Source organism: Phasianus colchicus, chromosome 7 (genome assembly GCF_987193195.1).
Source record: "Phasianus colchicus chromosome 7, bPhaCol1.hap1.1, whole genome shotgun sequence".
Lineage (NCBI taxonomy): Eukaryota > Metazoa > Chordata > Aves > Galliformes > Phasianidae > Phasianus > Phasianus colchicus.
In genome coordinates, this window is record NC_143442.1 from 17,929,638 (window position 1) to 17,957,015 (window position 27,378).

The 27,378-nt window shown below is 35.2% G+C and overlaps 2 protein-coding genes across 11 annotated transcripts in view; one reads left to right on the forward strand and one right to left on the reverse strand.

Annotated features, from left to right (window-relative positions):
• The window catches only part of XIRP2 (xin actin binding repeat containing 2), a 32,086-nt gene extending 21,783 nt beyond the window's left edge, over window positions 1-10,303 (forward strand). The window contains 2 exon segments of the mRNA XM_090143372.1: window positions 9,978-10,233; window positions 10,235-10,303. Of these exon segments, the coding sequence (XP_089999498.1) occupies window positions 9,978-10,233; window positions 10,235-10,303 (325 nt within the window).
• The window catches only part of LOC116232900 (sodium channel protein type 2 subunit alpha-like), a 364,152-nt gene that overhangs the window by 127,326 nt on the left and 209,448 nt on the right, over window positions 1-27,378 (reverse strand). For 8 of the 10 annotated variants that reach the window (XM_090143920.1, XM_090143915.1, XM_090143916.1 and 5 more), the window contains 2 exons: window positions 4,578-4,658; window positions 1,295-1,397 (listed from right to left, as the gene is read on the reverse strand). The gene's annotated coding sequence lies outside the window, so the exon portion shown is untranslated. Of the gene's footprint in view, window positions 1-1,294; window positions 1,398-4,551; window positions 4,659-27,378 lie in introns of all 10 variants that reach the window. The other 2 variants (XM_090143923.1, XM_090143925.1) reach the window with 2 other exon arrangements.

Genomic DNA, 27,378 nt, shown 5'->3' on the forward strand with positions numbered 1-27,378 from the left:
GCATTCATCTATTATGAAAAGCAGTAATTTGATTTTATATTTTGCTGGAGATAGTTTGGATTTGGTATTGTGTTGTTTTTATAATATGTTAACATTTAATTGTGGCTTTCTGCTTGTAAATTTTACATGCCGTATCAACTGTAACATGTTATCTCTAGGCAGAACTTAAAAGAATATTTAGTACTGAAGAATTCAGTTCAGTAGAACACTCATTAACCAAATATAGTTTTCACTTAATTTCTCTTTTTTTTTTTTAATAGCACAGAGCTAGAATAGAGCAGGAGAAAAAGAATCTTTGGATAAAAGGCAAGATGATAAAATTTAGTTGTTCATTAGTCTTGTAAGCCGAGTATTCATACACTTTGATGAGTTCAGAGCAAATCTCAATTTACTTTTAATGAGCTCAACCTCACTCTCAGGTGAGTGCAGTACCATGACAGATTCATACAGCTTAGCTTAATACATTATCTCATATGGGTAAAATATGTACCATAACTTTGAGACTGTGAACACCATGTTGCCTCTTCAGCAAGCTGTATCATTCCTGTTAGCTCTGTTACTATAATAAGTACAACATAGCTACACAACACTGAATGGCTCTGAAGCCCAAGGTGTTTCATTTTCCTAACTTCTGGTCCAAGTTTACCTATAGTAAACTACAGGATGACTCTGTATTGTTACAAAATGCAACTTTTCTTTCAAATACATTAAATTTAACATTAAAACAAAACACCTTAAACATCAGCACAGATAAAGTTAAATTTAAATGCTATTCTAAAGAAAGCTAAAATAATTAAGTATATTGAATCTGCAGAAACACTTTTTTTCCCTCTCATGGTCAATGCACAAAAAGCATGGGCTGGGGTCTGAACCAAGCCTATATGATTGACAGATCCTACAGAATTGCCACACCTTTTCTCTCTACAGAAGCTTTTTTCACATTTTAGAAAGACAAAAGAGATATTCAAAGAGGCACCTCTCCTCAAAAGCTTCAGAGATACTGTTTGCAGCTTCAGGCAGAGATTAGGAGGCAAATAATATATTTCCCTTTAAAGGTGGGTCACAGGAAAATTACTTTCATAAACATAGCTCTGATGTTTCCAGTAACTAGCCCTGTAGTATAACACTACTAATTTCCCTCCTCCATGGAGATTTCAATGACATACTTCAAACATCAACCTCCCTTTGTTTTTCAAATTCTAAACCACTAAAACTAGGATAATAATTCACACTGACATGTGTAACATGTCATTTTTTTTTTTTAATCTATCCATGAGTACTACTGAATACTTACATCCATTATTGGAGACTTGCAATGCTGTAGTTGAATGCAGTTTTTAAACAAACAGGATCAACTCAGGAAGAACACTCATACCATCAGGATTACGTCATTAATACTGCAGAGAGAAAAGAATGAAGACGTCACACAGATTAACTGTAATTCATTGGGCTGAGGCAGTTTTTTCCACCACAGTGAAAGCTCTAGTGATAAGATCAATATTTTACTCAACTTTCTTTAAGACATATACTATATATATTTTATGACTTGAATAAAAGTTTCATCTTGGTGATATGAAATGACATGAGGGATGAGCATCTAATACTTGTTTGAACCTAGTCCCAGGCACACAGCAACTTACAGTTATAGTCACTTAGAGCAGGTTCCATAATGGCATTTGGAGACTTCTTGGAAGCTCAGGCTGGGGAAGATTTACTGTTCTGAGAAGGAGAAGCCCTTTCCAGCATATTAATGTTTACCACAAGGTAAATCATAAATCTGCATTCTGTAACGCCATAAGAAACTTCTAAGTAAGAAGCTAACATGCAGGCTAAAAATTACCTGTTACTTACCTAGTGTGAATTCATGTAAAATTACATGCAACTTTATTGCATGTAAAATTACAGCATCAGTTGATATTAAAGATAAGACAAAACTGAAGAGTATTTTTTTCTAATATCTTAGAGTGAAACATTTATATTCACATGGCTAAGTAGACATAACACTTGTTTACCCACAAGTAATAAACTCAGGTATTATTTAGTAAGACAGAAATGATTATTTCCTTTCAAAAGGAAAAAAAGAACTTGAATCACAAGAATCCTTTTGTTTGTTTTTTTTCATGGCAATTCCAGACTCAAGTAGACCAAAAAGTAAACCTCAGTGAGCAAGACCTCTTTTAACTAAAGCCACCATTACCTGCTTTATCTATAAACCACTGTGATACTTATTTAAATCTCTCTGCTGCAATGTTTTGAAGGACGAGTGATCATTTCTTTGGTAGTCAGGATTATTTGTCAGTTAAAGTCATTACTGTAAAAGTGGATTTATTTTTAAAAATATTCTCTACATATGGTGTTTGGAGAGCTATATTTATTGGCTTTCAGTGACTTCAAAAATGTAACTTTGACTCTTATTTTGAACTAGTTATGCTCTTCAAAAGTTAGGCTATCAAACTCGTTGTCCTTAACAGCCAAGATGATTTTCTGCTGTAGACATTATTACCTGTTTCCTTAGCCATACCTTACTTTTTTTTTTTTTTTAAACACAATAACTTTATTTTCTGCACAGACATCTGAGTAACAGGAAACCTGTCTAAGTTTTGGCTGATAACAACACTGAAAGACAGAAGCCAGTTTTGTGGCTTTGACAAAACTAAGAAGTCTGTTGTTACAAAAAACAGTAGATAAGATTTTGTAGCAAAGAAGAGGAAGAATATTTCTAAGAAATTTCCTCATTTATAATCCAATAAATTTATAATGAACTGCATTCTACAATCCAGAGAGAAATTAATTTGAGGCAAGAGCAAAAAATTGCTCTTAGTAGGAAATCACTTACCACACATCTTTGGCAATGCTGGCTTAAAGAGCCTCATTCCCTTCTTTCCTCACATTTAACCCTGTCACCACACTGAATGACAGTACCTCTCATTTGTGCTGCCAAATCAGTCAGCACACATTGTGATCCAGATCAGAGAACTGATACAAATAAGAAAAGAAGATAAACAAAACAATCAAAATTAAAAAGATCTTTCTTCAATTTGAATTATTTTACTCAAAGCCACTGGTTTGTTTTACTGTGTAGGTTCTTAAAACAGTTGTACCATCACAGGTTATAGGAATGGTGTATTGCAGTCCAAGAAGGAGAGTGAGAATGAACAATTCTGAAGGTATCGCTACTGTGCAAACGCCAATGTTGTGAAACCTCTCATTTCCAGATGCAACAAGTTGCAGCTTCAGCAGAAATTGTTAAACAGCTTTGAAGTGACAGAGCTTTACTAATGATATTTAGGTCTGTATCTGAAGAAGAAACACACCCCTGGACAAATGGACTCTCACCAAAGGATTGACACAACTGAACAAATCTTAGCACTTAAACTCTTCAAAAATAGAAATAATTTCAATGAACTAATGCCACCTTTCAGTGACCTAAGGATGTATTATCAGCTTTTATTGATGAGTGCACTTAACATAGGCCCGAGGCTATAGCAGGAATTTTATTTATAACTAAACCAAGCAAAGCTTGGTTTGTGGAGTAAGCAAGTGGTAGCAGTTGTACAGGCAACCCAGTGGTGCCAGGTTCTGTATTAGGTTTAACTGTTCTGTGCATCTTCTGTAAGAAGATTCATCTGAGTACCTACTATGAACTGAAAAATCCACTGTGCTTAATTCAGATCCTATTTTCCCATTTTTTGAAGATATCGACAATAGCATGTTTTATGAATGATTATTTACAATTTATTGTAAAATTATTTACAGGAGAGAGTGACTGTAATTGGTAGGGTTTTCTCTGAAGAATAAGTTGTAGGTTAATTAAGTTTCTCATTTGTTTCTGGTATAAACATTGTTTTCTGCAAATAATTGTCAAGTTAAACTATCAGCTGAATTAGTATGTAGGTAACACACATGATGCTTTGCAAACATATCTGCTACCTACGTGTTGTAGGCATTTGGACGTGACAAAGTGACATAAGAATCAGAACTGCAGTTGATTTACTTAAATTGTAGGTTGTTACTCAGGTTTCAAAAAGCCCACATTAAGTTAAAGTCTTTTTATGGTGCTGTGATCACAGCAACTATTTTGCACATTTAAATGAGGTATACACTACTGCACATCTATTTCATCCACTGCTCTGTTTAAAAATCTGTCCCAGTACAGCTTATAAAAAGAAGATCCTTGCTAAAGTCATTTACAACTAGTCTACATTGGTCTCTAGGGCTGTAGGGCTTTACAGAAAGTTATTTGCATTTCAAATGACTTACAATGAACACTGATTCAGACAACTTAAATGTTACAGCACATAATTAATTACTTGAAATAAACTTGTTTAATTGATAGTCAATGGGCTGAATCCTGAATTGAAGAAGATTACTTTCACAAAAGTATAATAAAGTGAAATAAGAAACTTGCAATTGTGCAAGTAACATAAAAAAGACCAAAAAGAGTTTGATGTACTTGATTAGAAGATAGAATAGGCTTAGATTGACTCTGTAATAAAAATATTGTGTGATGTTCTCATGGATTTACACAAGTTGATGAATACAAAGACTTACAGGCCTTTGCAGTTAATGGGCCTCACCTTCTGTCTCATCATGTCCACCAACTTCAATGGAGTTACCCTGGACTTATGTAGCTGCAGATAAGAGAATTCATACTTAATCTAAAAAGAATCAAGAGAAATGACAGGTCAGCATGTAAAGTCCAGATTAATTTCTACTGGCAAAAACAAATCCATCTTTGAAAAGATTATAGTTTGACTTTTAATCTCTAGTGAATTAGCATCCAATTTGGATAAGCATCTTTGAGTACTTATCTAACATTGGGCAGTTAGTGACTGTTTGCTCTTTTTTAAGCACATATAGAACATTGATTTATAAACAGTCTTCCTTTGTTCCCATAACTAATTACTGTCTTGTTCCTAACTTTTTCAAGTAATTGTTATCCGAATAAAATCCATCAGCTCAAATACACTGATGATTTAGATGCATGTTTTTCACTTCCCATCTCCACCTCTGTTGGAACCATGTCCATTTCTGCACACTCACTGTTCAATAAAGGCAGCAGCTGTCAATCTCAGTTGCATCTTTTAGCCACTCTCAGAGCATATCTGGATATTTGGTGGGTGCAAGTGTCTGGTAGTTACGTAGGTTTATTGTGCTTATTTTTCAAACTAAATATAGGAACTCCTATCATGTTGAACTTTCAGCCACTGGATATCTTCTCTCTTCCCCCCCCCAGCAAATTAAAGAGATTTTTAACCTGCTCATTTCTTCTTGGAAGGATAACTGTTATCACATCAGCTCTTCACACTCTTTACCATTAGATACAATTTATAAATTGATACTAGATACAATTGTATTTTTCCATGTGGGAATATTTTTCTCTGTATGTTTTTGAGATTTTCAGATATCTTTTTTTATAAAAATGGTTGTAAGCAATTCTTTTTTTCCTTTCTCTTTTTAAGCTCTTTCAGTTTAAAGATTTTATTTCTCCTTTCTAACCAGAGAAATGAATCCTAGATTCCATACCATGTCTCTGATTCTAAATTGAGCAACGTATGTTTCAGAAGCAGTTTTGATCTATCAGGAATAAGAAAGCCTATGAACTACATAAAAATGCATAGTCAACAATTCACGTCTCTTACAAGTGAAGATTTTTCTAAATATGTGACAGACCCATAGAGGATAGCGAGTTGTTGGTTTTTTTTTTTCCTAAAAGGTCCTGTGAGAGCTGTAATGTAATATTTTGCATTCAGTCTTATGAGAAGCAAATTCCCTACAGACTCATTTGAGTATTTGAAAGCACTGATGAAAACTCTTCAACTTCTAGTGGCGCTGAACTTAGGAGCTAAAATCTGCAACTATGCACTTGAATAAATCTTCAAAACCTGAAAAATACAAGATAAGGCTGATCCACAGATTATTTCTCCCATGAGTTTTGGGTTTTCTATAAATGCTTCAATTTTTCAGCAAAAGCAAAACTCTCAAACCACATCAGTGCTATGGAACTTTTTACTATGTGTTTCAATTATGCAAAAGCCTTGTTTTTCTAGAAGTATCAAGTAACATTTACAGCAAGCTCTGTGGCTGAGTACCAACAATTTCCATTGTCTCCACTGAAGAACAATGAAGGCAGTGCTTAGAACGCTGTTTAATCTATTACGAAAATGCTGAGAAACCCAAAACAGATAGTTAATATAGTTATATCACTGAATAGGACCAGCAGTAAGACAGAATTCTCCAGTCCTATTATGCCTGAAAGATTTGTCAAGCTTTATTTACTTTCTATAGTTGATATGTTATCCTTAATAAATAATTACATAGTCTGAAATAGATATAATCATGAGTCTCACATGACAAAGGAGAACAGCTTTTTGTTGACATACCTCACACAGGTAAACATAAGGCTCCTACAACAAAACATTTCATCATAAACACACATTTATCCTCAAAAGAATCAGAAGATATTACACCTCTGAGTATTCCTGAACAAGCAAAATCTTAGAGCAAAATGAATGAGAAAGAGCACAGATTGCTTAATCCCTCATACTGGCAGAAAGGATTTTGTGTTAATTTACACTATAACTAGCTTCCAAGGATAGCACATTTCCTTTTTTAAAGGTAACAGGAGAATAGTTTCTATTACTTTCACTCCTCAAGCGGCTAATAATATGTATCTATTAAAATGTTTTTTAAAACAGTCCATTAAATTCATTGGCCCCAGTTCAGCAAGGAATTCAATCACATCTAACTTTAACCACATGAGTATTCCCATTTCTCCTGATGAAACTATTCACATGCTTACAATTAGGCAGAATCCAAGAACCCCTTGCTGACTTGGAACAACACCAAGAAAGGTTTTAAACTTGTAAACACTTTTGAAAATTAGAGCAGAAATATAATACTGGTAGTAGTCTATTTAAATACTGCCATATGCCTTTGAAATGAAACAATATTGTTGGGTGACTCTCTCTCTCTGTTTCTGAAGAACACGTTCAATCTTTCTACTGTTTTGGTTACATCTGGTTTCATGTACAGAATTCTCATTTGGAGGACAGCAATTTAGTCTCTCCTTATTTCTACTTCCTCTGAAAATCATTTTCTTTTCTTTCCAGCAAGCTTTCATTAATTGTAACTGTTGCTATACTTTCTTAAGCAGGAGTAATTATTTCACTGATCATTACTGCATCCAATATACAAACATACAGAAACAAATAGAAAATTATCTTTGCGTAGAAGTTTTAAGGAGGGTGAGAAGAAAATACTTAGAAGCTGGGTGTGTTTACACTGAATGCCACTCTTCAGCAAGCGTTTGCATAAAAGTCTGATTTTAAGGAAGACTGTGATTGCTTATTTTATTTGCTTGCTATAACTGGACCTGAACACCTACGCCAGCTAAACAGCTCTACAGTGAATGGGCAGACAGACTAGATATGCTCTTTTTCTTCCCTGTTTGGTGGGATACCTCTTTCCTGGCACTGTTCTATCTAGCTGAACAGAAAGCATTTTGGAAAGTCTCTCTGCTGCTTTTACTAATGCCAAAACTAAACAACGGTCACTGCATAAGAAAAAGGGGAGATTTAGGATATGTATATTTTCTTCCCAGCCACCATCTTAGTAAAACAATAATCAAGTTTAGCCAACTTAGGTAAGAAGAAACGTGATTAACTGAACCTGCATTTTTGTCATGCATATGTATGACATTATGCCTCACAGTTAGGCTTCCAGAACAAGGAGTTGACTCTGACAAGAGCTACATAGGCTTCACAACTTAAAAACATCCAGCAAGTTCTACCCATGAATATGGAGACAAAAATCACCTGTCCCACCCTACTTGCTCCAAAAAAGGAGTGGTGTGTGCTTCAGTGGAGCTGGTCTCCATGGGATGGTGTATTTCAGTAGACTGAGAAATTTGACGTAAAAACTGACAAAAAAAATAAGTGTTGGGAAAGGCTTTTTCTTCTTTATAAAGATGACACTATTCTGTAAATGGTTTTAATTAGCACTGAAAGACAGAAAAGTTAAGTGCACTCTACTACGTGATTGGTGTTTTATATGTACATTAAGAGACAGTTGAATCTGTATGAAGCAAAGATACTAATTTCTTAGCACATCTATAGGTAGCAAGCTGTTAGAACAGGAAGATATACCTGTAGTACTTCTACCTGCCTCTTACTCTTAGTTTTTAATTTAGTAATTTCATCAATGTTGAGAAATTCAAAGAGAAAAATCATGCCTGGTACTTTTAGGGGATTTCTGTGGGTGTTTTTGTTGCTTTATGGTGTGAGGCTTTTTGGGTTTCTTTAGTAGGTTTTTTTTGTTTTGTTGGGGTGTTGTTTTTTTATTGTTGGTGGGTTGTTTTTGTTTTTTTGGGTTTTTTTGAGACAATTTGTTTCAGCTATAGCCTATTTCTGTAATCTCAGAAAAAGCAGTTGTTTAAAAATAAAAGCAGGGCTGGTTGTGACAAATTTATTTCATCCTATTCTGCAACAAGGAGAAACTGATGGATTTAGGGAAGATCAGGGCACACTGATTTGTGCAGTACAAGCACAAGGATTAAAAAAAAAATAGATTCTGCTGGCTTTACTAAAAATACACGTTCTTGAATTCTCAAGTACTGGTGTCTCCCCTCCCCAAATGGGAGAGGCCTATTTGCAGAAATTCAGCGTTATTCAACTCAATTTTCCATGGACTGTAGAAAAATCTTGGTAGGACAAGAGGAATTTCCAGCATGTGGATTAAACTTTTTTGCTTCTGATTATAGATGATAGAGATGCTTACAGCATACTCTTTTTTCTCTTTATCTGAAACAAGAAGGCAAAATACCTCAATGCTAAATTTAAGACACCTTTCTAATTAATTCATATAAATTTATTAGAACAAAAGACTTCCTGGTGCTAACAAGTCAGCGCTGCTCTTTCAGGAGTACTCTGAACCACTGTCTCCACATTCACTGTTTCTGAACTGCAGACAGATAAGCTGTAACATACTGTCAGAAAGGTAAGAACATTCACACACTCTAATTTTGAAAAACGCAGTTCAGCTTTAATTCTTGCCTTGCATTGTGTGTGATGAGCAAGATTACTCCTTTAACACAGCGCTGAATAAGTAAAGCACAATGATACCTGTGAATGCTTGAAAAACAGCCAGGAATTATCCCCTAGAAGTATTTTCCAACATCATTTGTAAAATTCCTCTAGCAAATGCTTTATTTCAAGTGTTTAATTTATAATTAAATTACATTTCTGCAAATCAGGCAACTCTTTAGTGAAACTTAATTGCAATACCTGATGGATAAAATAAAAGATGTAGAAATAGAACAAATGATTAAGAGTATCACTGTCTGAATTTAGAAAACGGAGTCCTTCAGCAGGAGTGACAGCTGACAGCCCTTGCCCAAGCTGAAATAGCCTTATGGAAGCAGTGCTATTGCACTGCATACTGATCATGGTCATAGTTAACACCTGGAAATGGACTAGCTGCTTGTGCTCATAAATTGGCTAGATTACATTTTGAGATTGGAAGGTCACACGTAGTGCTACCATATGTGGGTTAAATATTCTTTTCTATGTTGATTGTGTTTTGTCACATACGGTTAAAAGGGTACAGAATGATTTATGGCTATTTTAATTGAGTTCTGTGCTATATTTAAAAGCCAGTATTGCTTACAGGTATTATAGGCAACTCCAAATTCCTTTTCCAAGCAAAAACTCCTTGACTTCAGAGACAGTATTGTAGTTCATTTTCAGCACAGGCTTTCAGAATTAGCCTTTGAACATCAACACTTCCCTAAACATTTTCAACGAATAGTTTCTTAATATTATCCCCACATTGCAGTACTACCAAACACAAACACGGATGTTTAAAATACAATGTTATTTCCCCCAAAACATTCCCTAGTTTCAAAAACATCATTGAATTCATTTTGCCTGTCCTAAATAACTTCTAAACCATTGCTAACAAGTTGTTATTACACTAAGTTCCTACTTCTGCTTTCAAGATTTTGAGAAAAAATGCACCTGTTTCCTACTCAGGAATCACGATCTCTTTGTATTTGCAGTGGGTCGTCGCAAACGTGCAAGAGGATTATCAGAAGAGAGTACTGCCAAGGCTGGGAACACACTGATGGACTTCGAGGAGACTGTCTCCTTGAAAGAAAAATTGGCTCTGTATCAGGCTGCTGTGTCCAAGGCAGAGAGCAGCAACTCCTTCTCTCGTGTAAGACAACAGTGCTTCAATTATGCTCTTAATTCTGTGCTTGCTCTGCATACCAACACATCATAGTATTCTATATCTAGTAATTTAAAGCACGAATTAACAAATCTACATAGGAAACATATTGATCCACCAGTCTCTGCCTCTACTGAATGAGATTTTTCATGCTATGTACCTTTGGTCATTCAGACAACTGCCTTTAATTCATGGAATTACTATTTTTTTATTCCACTGCTGCATGAATTTCATTTATTAGGACTGAAAGCATAAGTATATTGCTAATCTCTTATTTTATTAGATCATGATAACAAAAAATGACAGATTATTTATCACTAAAAGTATTTTCAATCATGAAATAAAATTACATTCAAGTGATTCAGTTTAGAACTCCAGCTGCTCCAACTAAAGAATTATTACATCACAAAATAGCAACTCTGTGTGATCAGATACAACAGAAGGCATAGTTTCATACCAAAGTAATTGAAGATACAGTAACTATACAAGAAATACTTTAAAAAACCTTAATGTAACTTTAACTCTCTACACACCTATCAATAGGAATTGGGCATTTTAAGGAAGTTTACTATTACTACCAAGAAGTGATGGGGATGAACAGTACAGATAGTTTAAAGAAGTTGGAGGAATTTTAATTAAAGGAAAAAACCTTTTTTCCACTCAGTACCATAGGATAACATGGAAGACAGAGCTTATAGTTTGTGAGAATCAAGTCAGAACATCAAAAGAGAGAGTGAAAACCTCAGTTACAAGTTTGCTGCGAGATAAAGCAAAGAAGTTGGTCCTCAGCTTCAAAAACCCAAGATGAAACTGCCAGACAATGAAAGTATTAAAAAATAAAATGAAATATGACACTTTTGATGGCAGTGGAAGCAATCCAAAATTTCATTGTAAGAAAACAATCTTCCTATTTTTTCGTTATAGTAAAGACTTGCCATTATTGTAGAAAATACTGTAATTTTCATCAAAACAATAAAAAAGCATACTATCAAGAAATTTCTCCTCTCCTGGATATGTTCAATGATAGATTCCACAAAGCATTTAATGTAATAGTAAGGCTCAGAAAGTTATTTCAATAGTAAAAAGCAATGAACTGTTATAGGCTATAGAGACTGGGGAACGATCCCACTACATACCGCTTTCTGGACATTTCAATTGAAAATATATTTGATGTATATTCTGAGCACTAATTGATTAAAAAGGGGATCTTTTAGCTCTTTGCATGCTCATTAGCATCCCCTGTAACTTTCACCTTGCATCTTAGTCTGAATAACTGTCTCAATACTAGATTTTCCTTTTATTTGTTATGTAATTAAGTCAGTTGTGAAGAATTTATGGAGAGCAGTATTCTCTGACAAATCTGCTGAAGAATACACTTATACAGACAGTACTTAGAATTGAAGAGGGAGGTAGAATTATAACATACAGCTTCACAGTCTTGCACATGAAGGAAATAAGAATCAAAAAAATAGTATTAACTTGATACTCAAATAAGATACTACTCATTATAACACAATGGAAAGGACAGCAATGGCAGCAAAGTAGCAAGGACCTAGGCAAGTGAGGATTTGCTCAAATGCAATGACCAGGGGCACAGAAATAAAGAAAAAAAGCTGCTTACCTTTAGAAGGCCTCAGAGCATGTACAGATTTCTAGCAAGAAACCCTCGCATCCACTGCCAACCCTTAAATGAGATCTGGGAAGGGGTTGATCCTGACTCCACCCTTTTTGGTCACTCAAGGGTATGCACCTGAGCTCCCCTAGGTTGGCCCTGCCTTCCCACCAGGTGCTCAATCACTGGTTCATGCCATGACTTGATATATCCACTATACACATAATATGGAATACTATCTGAAAATACAAACGAACATGAAATCCCATCGTGCAGCACAGTGATGTTGCACCTTCTAGCTATGGTCGTACTTCATTTATCATCTTAGTAGCAGACCACTTCAGTACACATTTAATTATCAGGAAAATACGAAAGTTAAATTTTCAAATATCAGTCACCAAAATCACTAAAGTCTATTTCAGTTCTGTTAATTAATGTACACATAAAGACTAAAGGATACAAAGTGCATTTTTACCTTCCCTTGAAATCCTAGCTAAAAGTTCAATCAATTTTATTTGCACTTTGCCCTTGGGAGGAGGGGCTTGCAGCAGCTGTGGTGACCTCCCAGTCCTTGGCTAGCCCAGAAACCACTTGGTGCCAACAGTCACCCAGGTGGTTTCAAACCATGAAAATGCTATCTGCTGGCTTCAATCTCCTAATTGCCTTTGTGTACTCAGAGCAGATGCCTTCAGTTTTTCTGTCTGAGAACCTGTTAACTCCTTCCTCCTGCACACCTGCATTGCTGAAATTGGTTCTACCTCTCTAAAGAAGCCTGACCCAACCTAATTTTGTTGAGAGTATACCAACTGCTTCCTTTACATTCTAAACCTTGCTGTTTCCTTTTAACATTGATTGTTGCTTGAATAAAGAACTGTGTATCAGGTTCCATTAAAGGGAATCAACATACTTCCTTAAAGGATCTGTGACTGCATTTAACTACTCTAAATACCTTTAAAAGGCTGGCAAGGTGTGCCTGCAACGTTTGTTCATTAATTATTTTTCACATTCACTCATCTATTTCTATATAAAATTATGCCTTCCATGGGAGAAAGAATTATGTTTTTTAGTATCTGCTCACTTAGCAGATGTTAAGTGTTAAAGCTACTGGTAATCTTCATTACAATGCAATTTTTAATTACTAGGGGTTTTATTTTCTGCATGTTGGTTAATAAGTTCAAATGCTTAAAGGTTTGTTTGCTTGCTGTCTGAGAGGTGGCACAAATAAGGGACAGAACCTGAATAGGGAGCCTGAAGGCACTCTTCTAGCCTTTATCACCATTGTCAAAGAAGAAAGATCATCTCACAAAGGTCTGCCTTAAGTTCTCTGTATGTTTTACCACAATAGCTACTGAGAAAATACAGAAAGAGCCAGCTGGCAATACTGAAGGCAACAGAACTAAAAATATACAATTAGAAGAGAGAACCGCAGAGGTTTGTTCTGAAAAGTGACTGCTACTGGCAAGCAAGTAGATGAGACCTACTATTTCTGTGTTAAAGATTCTGGCCAAAAGTCCATATTTTGAAACTAGAGGTAGTCCTTTTGTTCTCTGAATCACAATTTATGGTTCTTGTTCAGTGGTCTAAGAACTTGCCAGATGTGCTATTTATGACTGTCTGTCTTCCCTGCCAATGACTGAGTAATTCTTGCAAATAAAGAGCATTACATGGCTGAAAATATGCAACTAAGTTTCTGAGGAAAGTGGAGTCCTCAGATAGTAGTTTTGGCAGAGAAGAATATGCAGCTACACCAGCTGGATCTATTGCACACAGATGCATTTAGCAATTTGTGTTAAATAAATTCCAAAACAAATTCATAATCTACAGGTCCTAATTATTGATCTCAAATAAACATCCTAAAGTAGGCCAATGAGATTTAAAAATTAATCTTAGCAGTATTCATGTGTTCTATATTTTGATGACAAATGTCAAATAACTGTTCTACTACTATATATCTATTCTGAATGCTAATGCTAATTCCTATGCAGTATTGAAGTTTTAAAAATTTACAGATTATGTGAGCTGAAGTTGCATATAATATAAGAATATAGCAAAGTACAGACATATTCAAGTGCTTTTAAATTCTCCATTTTAAATTAATAAGTATTGTGGTGTACTGCTCTTAATTACTTTAAAAAATAATTTTAAAAAAGCATGTTATTACTGCAAATGGAGAACAACTGGCCTTATTTTATTACTCTAGATTCCAGAGAAAACCAAATCCTCTACTGTGTCTGGTGGCCTGGCAACAGTAAGGAAACAATTTGAGAAAGGGAAGATGGTCTCTTCAAACAGGACCTTTGCTCAACACCAGCACCAGCAGAAATCTGCACAGGTAACAATGGGATTTTTAGTACTAACAAATGAAGGATGCCTTGTTAAGCAGCCCCGTGGAAAAATATGATTATATGCTTTAATAAAGAATTTTCTTTACAGACAAGACAGTGTTTCTACAGTGTTGACACTCATAGGATTCTCTCTTTAAGAATATACTACATGCAGCAGTCAGCATGTCTGAAAGCAGATTTCTCATATAAAACTAAAAACAAACAGAACAAATAGAACAACCACCACCAGTTGTTACAAATGATGCAGTATGCTATAATAAGCTTACGCAGTAAAATAAATTTTATCTGGAGGATGGCTGATGTGCTCCTGGTGTCTAAGCAATTAGTAAACTGGGAAGAAAATTGCAAAGAACCTATGAAATCATAGAATGTCTTAGGTTGGAAGGGAACTTCCAGTTCCAATCCTCCACCGTGGGCAGGGCTGCCACCCAGTGGATCAAGCTGTCCAGGTCCTTATCCAACCTGGCCTTGAACATCTCCACGGATGGGACATCCACAGCTTCTCTGCACAGCCTGTGCAAATGTTTTTTTCTAGAATGTTTTAATCATTGTATTATTGGGACCAACTGGATCCTTACTGAGCTGCATCTCTCCATTTCTTCTGGAACTAGAGGGTACATAGTTGGTCCATAGTACAGCTTGGGAAAACTTCAGACCTCATTCACTTGCACTGTTTTGCAGCGATAACTTAGAGAACTCAGTAGTGCTGCTAACAGTATTTTTTACAGTGGGAAAGAATGCTATTACAACCTGAGTCCACCTGAGTTCGTACAGACCCTAATAGGTCACGTGTACCCCTTCATTACAGGGAACTCCATCTTACACAGCAGTACTATTTTAGTGCTTTTCAAATGAAGACATGGGGATATGGAAAAGGATGTGCACTTTAAAAAAGATGGATTTAAAACAACATTTTAACTACAAATAATTAAAATGCTGAAACAAGAGCACAAACTAATTATCACTATAGTCATTATTCTGGAAGTAGTTTAGTCTAACAGCTGTAAAATCCCGCTAGTAAGAGCAAGCATAAAGGTAATGAAACAAATGCTTGAGTAAGCTAAGAAAAGATAAGTGATGGGAAATTAAAGAGACTCACGTTCAAGGACACAACAAAAAAGAATAATAACATATTTGTAGAAATATTAATAAAATAAAAAGTATTGATGTCTACCTTCCTTCAAAAACCAGTAGCTCTGCTGACTGCGTAGGTTTGGATAGACATTAATTAAGCTAGGCAGTCTTGCTAACTAGAGTCAAATTTCATTATAAATTAAAAAGTAGTGCAAATAAATTGCTTAAATAGCTTCTCTGCCTGGTCTTCAAGTATTCCTTTGTTAACAAAAAGCCATTTCATTGCTTTATAAAGGTTTACACCTGCAACTTGCATGAACATTAACAGGGCAAATCTAATTGTCTTACAGACTTCATGACAAATATCTGTGGAAAAAGACAGAGATACCTGAGAAAACAACAGCTTTTTTTTTTTTTTTAATTGTAATAATTTCATTCATATCATTCCTTCCAACTTAAATAATTTGCATATTGCTTTTCCAATTATGTGATCCAACCTTGCTGCAACTTTCTGGGTGAAGAAATGCAGAACCATGCACAGAAACTATGCGACCTTTTAACTTACTCAGAACAAAAGAGTTTTCTTTTTGTGATATGAAGATAACAACTTCTGGCCAAGCAAACAAGTCTAGTTCTGTACAAAGCCACTATGATGGTTTCATTTCACAAAAATGTGATCTCTAAGCACAAATCATTAGCAGAAATAGTTACAAACACAGGAAATAAAATCACTCAAACTATGTAGAACAGTTTTTGAATTTAGGTTGAATAACTTACTGAAAGACCACAAAATCCCATTACTATGGAATGTAACTGCACTCTCATTGAAAATGGGATTTTATACTTAGGTAGCTGACCTGACTCAAGGTCACTGAATCGATCCTCAGGCAAAATAAGGAAAGCATGTCATTTGAACACAAATCTCTTGATCTGGATAAATCCAAACCGTTAATAAATGCTTAAAAAAAGAAATTCATTTTTTAAGCAGTAATCTAAATAGTTGAAGACTTTACTAGATATTCAAATATTTCATAAAGATTGCACAGTTCAGCATTCAAAACATCTACATATGCAGGTAATATTTAACTATCTTTCTGTTTTTTTGAGACCACAGTCATTACTTGTAGCTCTCTTTATTTTATAAAAGATTTATTCTGAAAAGTGAAAAGTGATCTATTATTGGTAGGAAGCAGAGAAATCTCGTCCAGAATGGCAGCAATGAAAGCTTACCACAGAATTGCAACCTGCTTCTTTAAAGACTTGATCTTTAACTTGATTGCAGACATCATGAACACCTGTTGTTCACAGCCACAGGTCTAAGAAGAGGTCATGATCTTCACTGTTATTGCTCTGAAAATGCTGACCTGAAGTTGTTTGCTAGCTCACAGTCTGGAGCAAAAGTATGTTTGCATGTGATAAAGCTGCTTAACGTGTAACTGAACAACCAGCAGGCTGAAACTTAGGGAGAACAGAACAATTATAAAATTTTTGGCTACTGTATTCTTTGCATCAAACTCATAGGTTACTGTTCTCTGGTGCCAAAATAATTTGATGTTTGGTATAAGCAGAACATTATATCAGTGATTTATGAACAAACAAACAAACAACAGTAAAACAACACTCCAAATCAGAAAAGAACTATTACTGGCACTCTGGAAAAGAAAGTAATTCCTTGATCTTGCCACAGAGGCTGTAAAATCACTGTTAGAATAGATCTGAAGGGCACAACAGCTGCTCAGACAAAATCTCATTATCCAGTGTCAGACATAAGCACTTTCTGGCAAGCAAGCTTAACCTCCTACATAGGAAGGATGAGTGAATTTTATTGGAAGTATTTGATTTGCACTCAATATTACAGTATCGTCTGTTGGGAAAGACACACATATAGGTAAAACTCCTTCATTGAGGGTCATTCCATACAAACTTTTTAAAGATTTCTAGAGTAGAGACTACCAATTTTCACGTGATTGCAAAGAATAAGAATGAATAACACGACAATTTTAGTGAATGGTGGAAACCTGATCTTTTCACGAGAATCTCCCTTATTGTGCACAAAAAAAAAATCTATGTACATAAAACAAAGCAAAGCAGACAAATCATTAAGATGAAGCAGAATTTCTTTTGAGAAATTTCTGTAAGATTCTCACAGTACTGATGTGCAGATGATTCCATGATAAGAATATAAGTATCTAAGAAAGGATAGTTGACATCAGTTATTCCCTCTATTAGTAATTTTGTGATTGAAGCTTGAGGTTCATAATTTACTGCTGCTGCAGCCTAAAAGGAACAGTTAGTTGGCAAAATAAGTAAATACAGTAAGTTGTAAATATGCCAATACATAAATGATATTATGTTATCTTAACCATCTTCAGACAGAGCTTATATGATGATCATAATGTACAGCTCAACTAAAATAAACGTGCTTCAGATAAAAGTGAGTAAAAGGTTTCTGTGCTTCTGCAAAGTTTTGGGCTGCCTGATCTTGCTCAGTTTTGTCTTTTTTTCCAAGACATACATAAACTTGTCTACTTGTTTTTATCTATACATGTATATTATATAGTACACATTTTTTTGATTTTCAAAACAGAGATTGAGAACTGAGGAAAACTGCAAAAATGTCAACACAAAAAAGCAAAGTTTAGTCTAAAATACATAGGAAAGTCACTCAAAAATCAAATCTTGGTACATTTTGCATTAACAATTCTATGCAAATTACTGAAGTGTAGAGACACTAAAATTGATGTATGGGCCAGTAACATATAAATACATGTACTAACTGCAGTTCTCTTTAGTAATATAATCTGAACACTTAAATAAAAATACACTTCTCTAAAATAATGTATATAGACTTGAATAACGTTGATTTTGCATACATTCATAATACATTCATAATTTTCTAACTCCTAAAAGGTAATTTATGAAGTTTGATTTTCATTTTTCTACAATTACATATCCCTGAAATAATCAGACAAAAAGTAGCCAAAATGTCGTCCATTACCTTTTTGTGATAGCTTCTACGATGATAGTGAACTGTTAACTGAATGCAGCTGTATCAATGGTTTTCAACCATAAACTTATGGTATATCTTTGTACTGCTGTTCAGTCTCGCCCTGCAGTTCATACACACTTTGCTTGGTTTTCTAACTCACTGTGCAGTGGGAATTGTTTATGCCACAGAAATGAAGGGAGCAAGTCACCACAAGGGTTAACGAGTTAACAAGTATCAAATCTAAATCATTATTTCAGCTTCAGTCCTGCACTGGAAGCAGGACGTACTCTGCTAAATAAATAAGAGCAACTTTATGCCACAGAGACCAACAAATAATTCAACAAAACATTCTCCAAATTCTATGTGGTACACAAAACACAAATCTGTGCCACAAATAATAATGCTGTAAACTATATTAATCCCATCGACAATATCCTACAGTCCACCACTACGGAAGAATGCTTGAAGTAACGGATGTTCTGACATCATTTTACCCCCTGCGAATGAAATTTCAATTAGCAATTGCGACAGACACAGAAAACATGAGAACCTCCAGCCCCTCTTCCTCCTTTCACACCCTGAACTAGGCCATGTGATTATATTGTCAAAATCTGGCCCGTAATGTTTCAGCTGTCACATTAAACTCTTATAATCTTTTTCAATATTGCAACTACTTCATAAGCAGTACAAAAGTTATAGCAATAAAGCAGTACTGATTTTCAGATTAGATTTGCTTCCTGACTACATTAAGCCTAATTTTATATTCTTTTTTAATATACCACACCATTCAAAGGACATATAATGACTATCATGAACATATTTCGTGTCTCATGAATGAGCTTTTCCAGTAATGAGAGCTTGACTTACCTATCTAAAATATTAACATTGGAATGGAAAAGCATGTATTAGGTGAAAAAAATATATATGCATAAATATATTCAAAAGCATATCCTTATAGAATGAAAAAGCACATTACGCTTACACCCACTCATACACATACTCCTTAACAGAGATGGAAAAATTTGCATGCCAATTTCTTTTCATTTTGCTAGGGTGCTAACTCTACACCTCCTCATGTTGTGTGGCTCTCTCAGCTGTTACACACAACTTGTGCACGCGAATTATGTTATGACTTGTCCTGCTCAAGCCTCATCTAACTCTGACAGTTCAAATACTGCTGTTGATGGGATTAACTGTAATGCCAGTAACATGCTAAGTCATTTACATATTCTGCTGTAGAATATCTATTTACTAATTTTCCTTATTCACGTGATTATTCTTATTTATCTTTAGGAAGCATCTAGTATCAATCAGCCTAAAATATCAAACAACACCAGGGAAGCTGAATGCAATGGAAGGACCTCCAAAGAAAGTCTAGTGGAAGCGTTTCAAACACAAGAGGTAATTTTATCAGTAAATCACTATATAGTTAATCATAGCAAGATGATGATTCTCATCTGCTTTGCTTATTACTCCGTTACTACGTGGTACAGTAAGATATTGCTGCTCTGCTGATGGCAGCCCTCATGACACAGTGCATAACAATGGCTTTAAAATGCTGTTTTACTTAACAGTGTTTTTCAGTGTGGTAACTATTTGGGTTTCTCATTTACGCTTCTCTGTGAAGTTTCAAACACAGTTGCAGGAATAAGGAAAAATTTTACATGTTGCACTGAATGCTGTAGTAAAGCAAAGGTTTTGTACACAGGTTTCTCTCGGGGAGCAAGGAACACCTGAAACAAACAAGGCTTCTACATTTACGCAGAGCCCTGATGAAACAGGTAAGAAGTGGGCTCACGAAGGAGCATGATGGACCAAGCTCTTGGCCACTGTCTTTATTTTCATAAATGTCCAACTCACAGCGTACAGATGTGGTACCTTGCTCTGAATTCTTCAGTTCCCCCTTACTCAGTTAAGCTTATTCACTGATTTTGACGGATTTAGATTTTGATGTACAGAGGTGAAGTTCGTGAAAGTTTGCATAGTTTTAAATATGTTCTTAAAGAAATGGTTACTGTAAGAGTTGTCTGAGGATATATTCAAATGCTAGCCCATGCATAAACAAAATTTTGCATGAAAACGGCTCAATTTGTAGGCAAACAGAATAGGCCTGCGGAACATGAGCATGGTGTTGAGATGCCACTTTTGCAAGTTAATGCCAGTATTAGAATTCATGCATTATGTTAAATCAAAGATCTGTCAGCTTTGAGCCCTGACATCCATGCAATTCAAGCATGGCAAAACAGTGGACACATCCCTCAACAATTCTTTTGTGTTTTTTTTTCCTATGAATTTTTGTTCATGACCACATGACTCACTAGAGTTCTGCAAGGCTAAGCATTATTTGTCTAGAGTAATAATGGTTTACAATTCACTGATCGACTCAATTTCCTGAAAGATAGGAGGAGGAAAAAAAAATCCCTTCTTTGTTTCTTCCGTTGCAGTAACCAGTGCAGTTATGAATGAGGACTTCCCAAAAATTTCTACACAGATTTTAAAACAGCAGTTTGAAATGACAACTCAGGAAAACACTGTTCCCTCTGACAGAGAGACTGCAACACCTTCAAAAAATGTACAGGTTTGTGCTTTTCATAAGAGGAATCTTTATGCTAATGAGAAATGTGGAAGTTGACACAGTAGTCCATTATACAGTTTGAATTTTTGTTTTCACTATATAGTTGCAATTAAAAAAGAGAACTATAAAAGTGGTGGAAATCTATGGAGTATAGGAGCTCCGGGCTCATACATTAAATGACCTTCGACATTAAACTTCTACTATGTGACAAACGCAACTGAAAGTAGAACTCAATGAAAACTTTTGCTTTCCTTGTCGTCCATTACTGAACAGTCTCCTCTTTGCTTGTTTAGAGTCTGTTAAGGTATATAATTTTTTTGTCACCAGTTTCTCAAAAGCACAAAAAATGCTTTCATTTCTTTTCAAAATAACAAGTATAATCCACATCCTTCAGAATCTGCAGAAACTCTGCACAAGACCCTTGAACTCAGCAGAGAGCATGTCTGCACAGCCATCTGGATATTAGAAATGCAGTCACTAGAGTCTGTCAATAAAATGTATCACGATGAGGAACAAACATACAAAACTCACATCAGAGAGATTTCTGCTGATGGCATGACAGCCATGAGGTACATGTTTGAAACACAGCATCTAAACAGGGGATGAAGTGAAGTTGTAGAAGCTGAGGTCTAGACTAAAAGAGTTTAAAGAAGATACGAAGATGAGTACGAAGTATTTTGAAACTCAGACATCATGTTGTCAGAGGCAACTTGGGTTACGGAGCAAGGAATACAATTGTCCAGGTAGAATACATTGAAAAGGAGGATGCTAGCACTGCATGTTGGATGTTGGCAGCACAGCCTTCAGATGTGATTAACACAGACTCAGTAGAAATTCAAGTTGCATTTGAACTCTCTTTGGAGGGAAACATCAAAGGCAGAGCACACAGGGCAAAACATTTTTTTTTTGTAACATAGGCTCCGAAGAATTAGATTGAACGTGGTTTAGAGGAAACTATCGCTCCAAAGGAAACTTTCTCCAAGATGCATGTTTGCAGAAAGCGCTAGCTTTTTGAAACTTGCCCTCTTGAAGCTCTGAAAGATGACATACCTTATCCACCACCTGAAGAATTAGAAGGAGGTGATGTAACCCATAGTAAAGATTTATTTGAAAATATTCAAGGTGATGAAGGGAAGAAATTTAAACAAATACTGAAAATTGATATTCAGCCCCTGATTATGTGAGAGGATATACACAGTCTCTTAGACAATTAGTTGTGCTTACTACAAGAAAGGATTTGATAGAGTTAACTGATGAAGCTTTAGCTTACTCATTATCAAAAATTCACTCAAGTAAGTATCAGTTCTAAAAAGGAAAACTATGAGAATCACAAATACTTATGTCTGTATTGCACCTGCACCCTACAAGGGGATTCACTGCAAGTCTCACAGAAGTAGATCTTCCTGATGCACTTTGGCATGATGAAGCAAAACCTCCTCTTCAGAATACATACATTCTGCTCAATTCCACTTCCACCAATAAACCTTTCATTATCCTATCTCAATTCACAAAATTAGTGTTTCATGGGAAATGTGAAATAGTTCTTTTAAATGTATGGATTTCTAAACAGGTAAGGTGTGTTGTTCAGCCACTTTCAAAATGCTGCTGTTATTTAAACAGTAATGAATTGATAGCTATGAGCTCACAGGTAATTGAAAGAACACTACAACTTTAACAAATGTATTTATCATATAACTGGTACAGTTAAGAGTGAACCACTATACGTGGATTAGACTAACATATAATTTTCTAATATTTGCATCCAGAAACTGCTGTTTCAGGAAAATGAAATATGCACACTCTGTCAGCAGAGAGTTTATCCAATGGAACGCCTGGTCGCTGACAAGCAAAATTTTCATAAATCGTGCTTCCGATGTCACCACTGTGGCAGTCAATTAAGGTAAGAAGTAACTGTATGCTCATTCTTAGAAAAGCTGCACTTGAATAAAAATTCACAACAGTTGAAATTATTTTCAAGTACACTATTCAGCTTGTAGGATTCCTCTTCTCATTTCTGCCACAAACATTTGCTCTGTGACTTGGAACATGGCCTTCATAGCCTTCATTTAGCCTTCATCCTTCCAAGTTCTTCTGCAGAGTGTTTCATCTAGAAATAGTTCGAGGCTTTCAGAAAAGTGCATAAACAGAAAGCAGTAGACATGGATTTTGTCATGGAATTTAAAACACCTGACTGGGGGCCCAATTCTTTTCCTCATCCATACAATGAACAAGGATGGTTCTCTGCACCAGCAAACTGCTCCTGTAAATATTAACATGAATTGGTCCATCATACTGCAAAGGCTGTCAATTCCATTTTAACACCTCTGAGATTAGCTACACGCATTTATTTCATATGAGAGCTGAATCCAAATACAATTAAACACAGAAAGGCTAATGAAAATTGGCACTGTATTTTTCTCCCCCTATTAGATAGAGACATTACTCTTCAATATTACGTGGGAAAAAAAATCCCCAGTAATCCCCAAGTGCTGTTGAACATTCTTGTTTGAAGCTTAAGCTGTGCAATAACTGAATAAGTTTATGTTCTTTCTCAAATCACAAGGCATGCATGACTCTTCTCCAAAAATTTTATGGAAACTTGCAATTAGAGGATTTAGAGACTACTATTGTGTGCCAGAATTGGCTAGTACATTGAATTTATTCTTTTTGCAATTCCTTCCTTTATATTTATTCTCATGTAGGGTACTTGAAATACCAAGTAAAGTGTAAAATTCTTGGCGGTTTTAGGATATATGAAAGTGTAAAACCAGTTTTCTTCCATTTGGCAGCTTGGGAAATTATGCATCTCTGCATGGACAAATATATTGTAAACCCCATTTTAAGCAACTTTTCAAATCTAAAGGAAATTATGATGAAGGTTTTGGACACAAACAACATAAAGATTTATGGAAGCCTAAAGATCAATGTAGCTCAGCTGGCAATGTTTACACTGAAGAAATAAATCTGATTAATCATACACCTATTGATTCTAAACCACTCAGAGAGACTGATCAAGACTTGTACTCAGGTACTGAAGGCATCCACCCTAATATTTTGGATAATAGTTTGATAAAATCCACAGAAAGAGGTAAATTAAAAATGACGTGGCCTCCTTCAACAGATGATACAGAACATAAGAAAACATACTCTATTGAAGGATCAGCAAAAGTAAATAAGCCAAAGTGGCCCCCAGAAGGTTTGGCTCAAGAAGGATCTAGCCTACATGCCAAACCTCCGGACAATGAAAAAAATCTTCAGAAAGAAAATGCTCCAACAGAGCAAAAGGAGAATGACACTGCAAGTACACAACAAAATCAACACTCAGCCTTTACCTCCCCATCTGCAAAAGAAGCCACAAGTACCTGTAAAACTAAGGGCAACACGGGAAAAGGTGAGGAAATTGAGAACAAAACAGGTGGATCAGAGATTAGGGAAGAAAATGGAAAGAGTATTAATGAGAGTGATAATGTGGTAGGGCATAGTGCTGAGAAAGAGAGACAGAAAAAAAGTAACAAACCTGGTGATCTCGAAGTTGTACAGGTTACTAATATTGATGATGAAGCAGTACAAAAGAATCATAAAGAGTTCAGTTTGAATAGTAACAACAACAACAATTATGCCATATTTCCACATCCAAACATTTGTAGGCAGGAAACAACTCTGACAGCTACATCTAACCAAATGACAGAATTAAGCATTGCAATTTGCACTGCATTGCAGCATGCCTTTGAAAAACTGGAAAATCAGTCTGGAAATGAAGAAATATTTCAGATACATGAATCTTTTGAGAGCTATTCTAACAATACAGTAACTGTTTCATTAGATGAACAGAGTTCAGAAGATGCTGGCACCTCTAACAGTCTTGCTCAATTTAATAAAGATGCCACTTGTCCAAAATCTTGTACTGAAAGCACATTTATTATAAAGGAGACAACTAATACAACTTTCCCTGTTGATACTGAGTTAGCATGCATTGGAAAAGAATCAAGGAGTGACAAAAATTTAAATACTATTTTATCTGACACTGTGAAAGCATTATTTCTTAAAGAAGACTACTTTGTTTTAAACTTTAGTCTCATAGACTCTGCAGACAGAACCAGACGTTCCTCCAGACCATATTCAAAAGAACGTAAGAATTGTAATAAAGAACTGAATGGTATTAATGTCTGTCAAGAAGATGAAATAGGCGAAGCGTTCAGGAATGACAAAAGCACACCTTCAGAATTACCAAACTCAAGTTATGCAATCTTTCCATCATCCCAAGGAGAGAAAGTAAAGTCCGAATAGCTCACCGTAGAAGAGCAAATTAAAAGAAATATATTCTGTGATGAATATTAACAAAACAGCTAAATGATCAACTATGTCTGTCACTCATTATTAAATATGTGGTAAATTGAAATTCTTCAGTTCAGTTATAGTCCTTCTTGAATAATTTAATATCTAGAGACGATACATGAAAATGTGCATTATGTATTGTCTTTTCTTAAACTTTATTTATTTAATTTACATTTAATAAAAAGGCAAAGAGGATTTTTTCAGTCTCTGCTTAGAACAGCTTGTACCTCTATGACACAGGAAATGTTGCATATCCTACTATGTGGCTGTCCTTCAGAAAGAGTACAGTTCTACTCTAAATTGTTTGTAACAAATTAAGAGACAAAGCAACCAATGTGTACAAAATAAGAAAAAATACATCACTAACCACTTTTTGTACATATTGTTATTACTAGAACTGAGCTGCTGGACTATGACATAGCATGTACATTCATTGTATCAGCTCATATCAGAAGGGTATTTTTTTGTTTTGTTTTGTTTTTGTGTGTTTTTGTTTTTTTCTCAATATCATGCAGTACATAGTTTGAAATGGACTAGTAATTGTACTGTTTGCTATACTCATTGAGCTGCTGTAAATTTTAAATCAAATAGGATAAGAACTTCAGAGGCAGAACTGGAACAAGGTTTGGGAGCATTAAGCAATGAAGGTTAGTAATTGTTCCAGTAACTAATCCAATGCCACTTTAACTAAAGCAGCTCTCAAATTTTATATCTAAAACTGTACAAAAGTATGCAGATTTAGCCCTTTTGCTTAAAATGTTTATGAATTAGTATTTGCTCTCCTAGTACTACTCTAGCTTTCATGAAACAGTAACGTATCATTTTACTGTTGACAACTCTTCATTAAAAAAAAAAGCACTTTTAAAAATTATTCCATGAAGTTGGTTTCTTGTTGTTTGGTTTGTTGGTTGGTTTTTTTTTTTTTTTTAATGAATGCATATGTGTGGTTTTCCTTAAACAGTTTGTAAAATTCCTTACACAGTAATTACTTTACCCTAAGGTGTGTGTCAGAATGTGACTCTTCTTTACTTAATATAGAAATATGTCCAAAGTATACACACACAAAGAAAAGCTACATGCATTACTTCTTTCATAAGAATATTTTAAGAATGTGAGGCCTCCTTTTTACGCTTCACTTCTGTCAAGTATTCTCACAAAATGCAGAAATACAGAATAGATCCCTTAAAATGAATGTTTTCAGGTATACAATTAGTATTCACACAAGGCCCTCAGATATTGCTGTATTTGATAACTTTGTAAAAAAGCACCAACCTATAGCCCATTCTGAAGTGAACCTGCTGACAGGTACATGAGCAACAGAACAAGGGAAATCCCCAAACAAACCAAATGTCTCTCTTTCTCTATTCATTTAGAACCAAGATGAATTTTATATATATATACATATATATATTTGATTACTTTTTTTTTTTTTTTTTTAGTTACTGACACAACTAAAACTAGCATTAATAAAAAAATCCTGTTTAAGACAAAAAAAAATCATCAGGAAATAATGCAGGAGGAATCACAGGCAAGTGAAGCTGGATTTCACATATGTGATTTTCTTACTTCTTTTTCTGCAGAAGGAAAAGAAATGGGAGATGGTATAACCCCCATTACATATATACATCATCACTACCAAAGTCACACTCTGGAGAGAATATAGCCACTGAAAATGAGAATGGGATGAAGTTGTAGTTAGAAAGTAGCATCCTTGCAGACTTTCTTTAAATTAAATGCTAAATGAATAGTAACTTAGCTGCCAAAAAGCCACATGCATTTTGGGGAAGCCATACAAATTTATTGCAGCCAAGAAGCAAGTCTTTACAGTTATAAAAGATATAGCACCCTTTGGAGCTGTACATTTTGTGAGTGAGAGTCATCATTCTAACTTTAAATAGCTTACAGTTAACTTCTAAACTAAGTTGTAGTATCTAAGCTCAGGTAACCAGTCATCAGTCTGTAAAAGTCCCCACACCGTGTGGAGATGCTAAACAATTACTGAGAGGAATCTTTGTATTGAAACCTCCATTCTCTTAACAGTTAACTTCCTCTGAGTAGTCCTAGGTTTTGCCCCTTATCTCATAGACAGGGTATTTAGCAGTGCCTAGGAATGGTACCTTACAGTCATGGAAGGCAGAGCTGATCCATTTCCAAGACAGCTGCAGCCAAGCACTGTTCAGTAGCAAACCAGCACTAACAAGCAGCAGTGAAATAAAATACC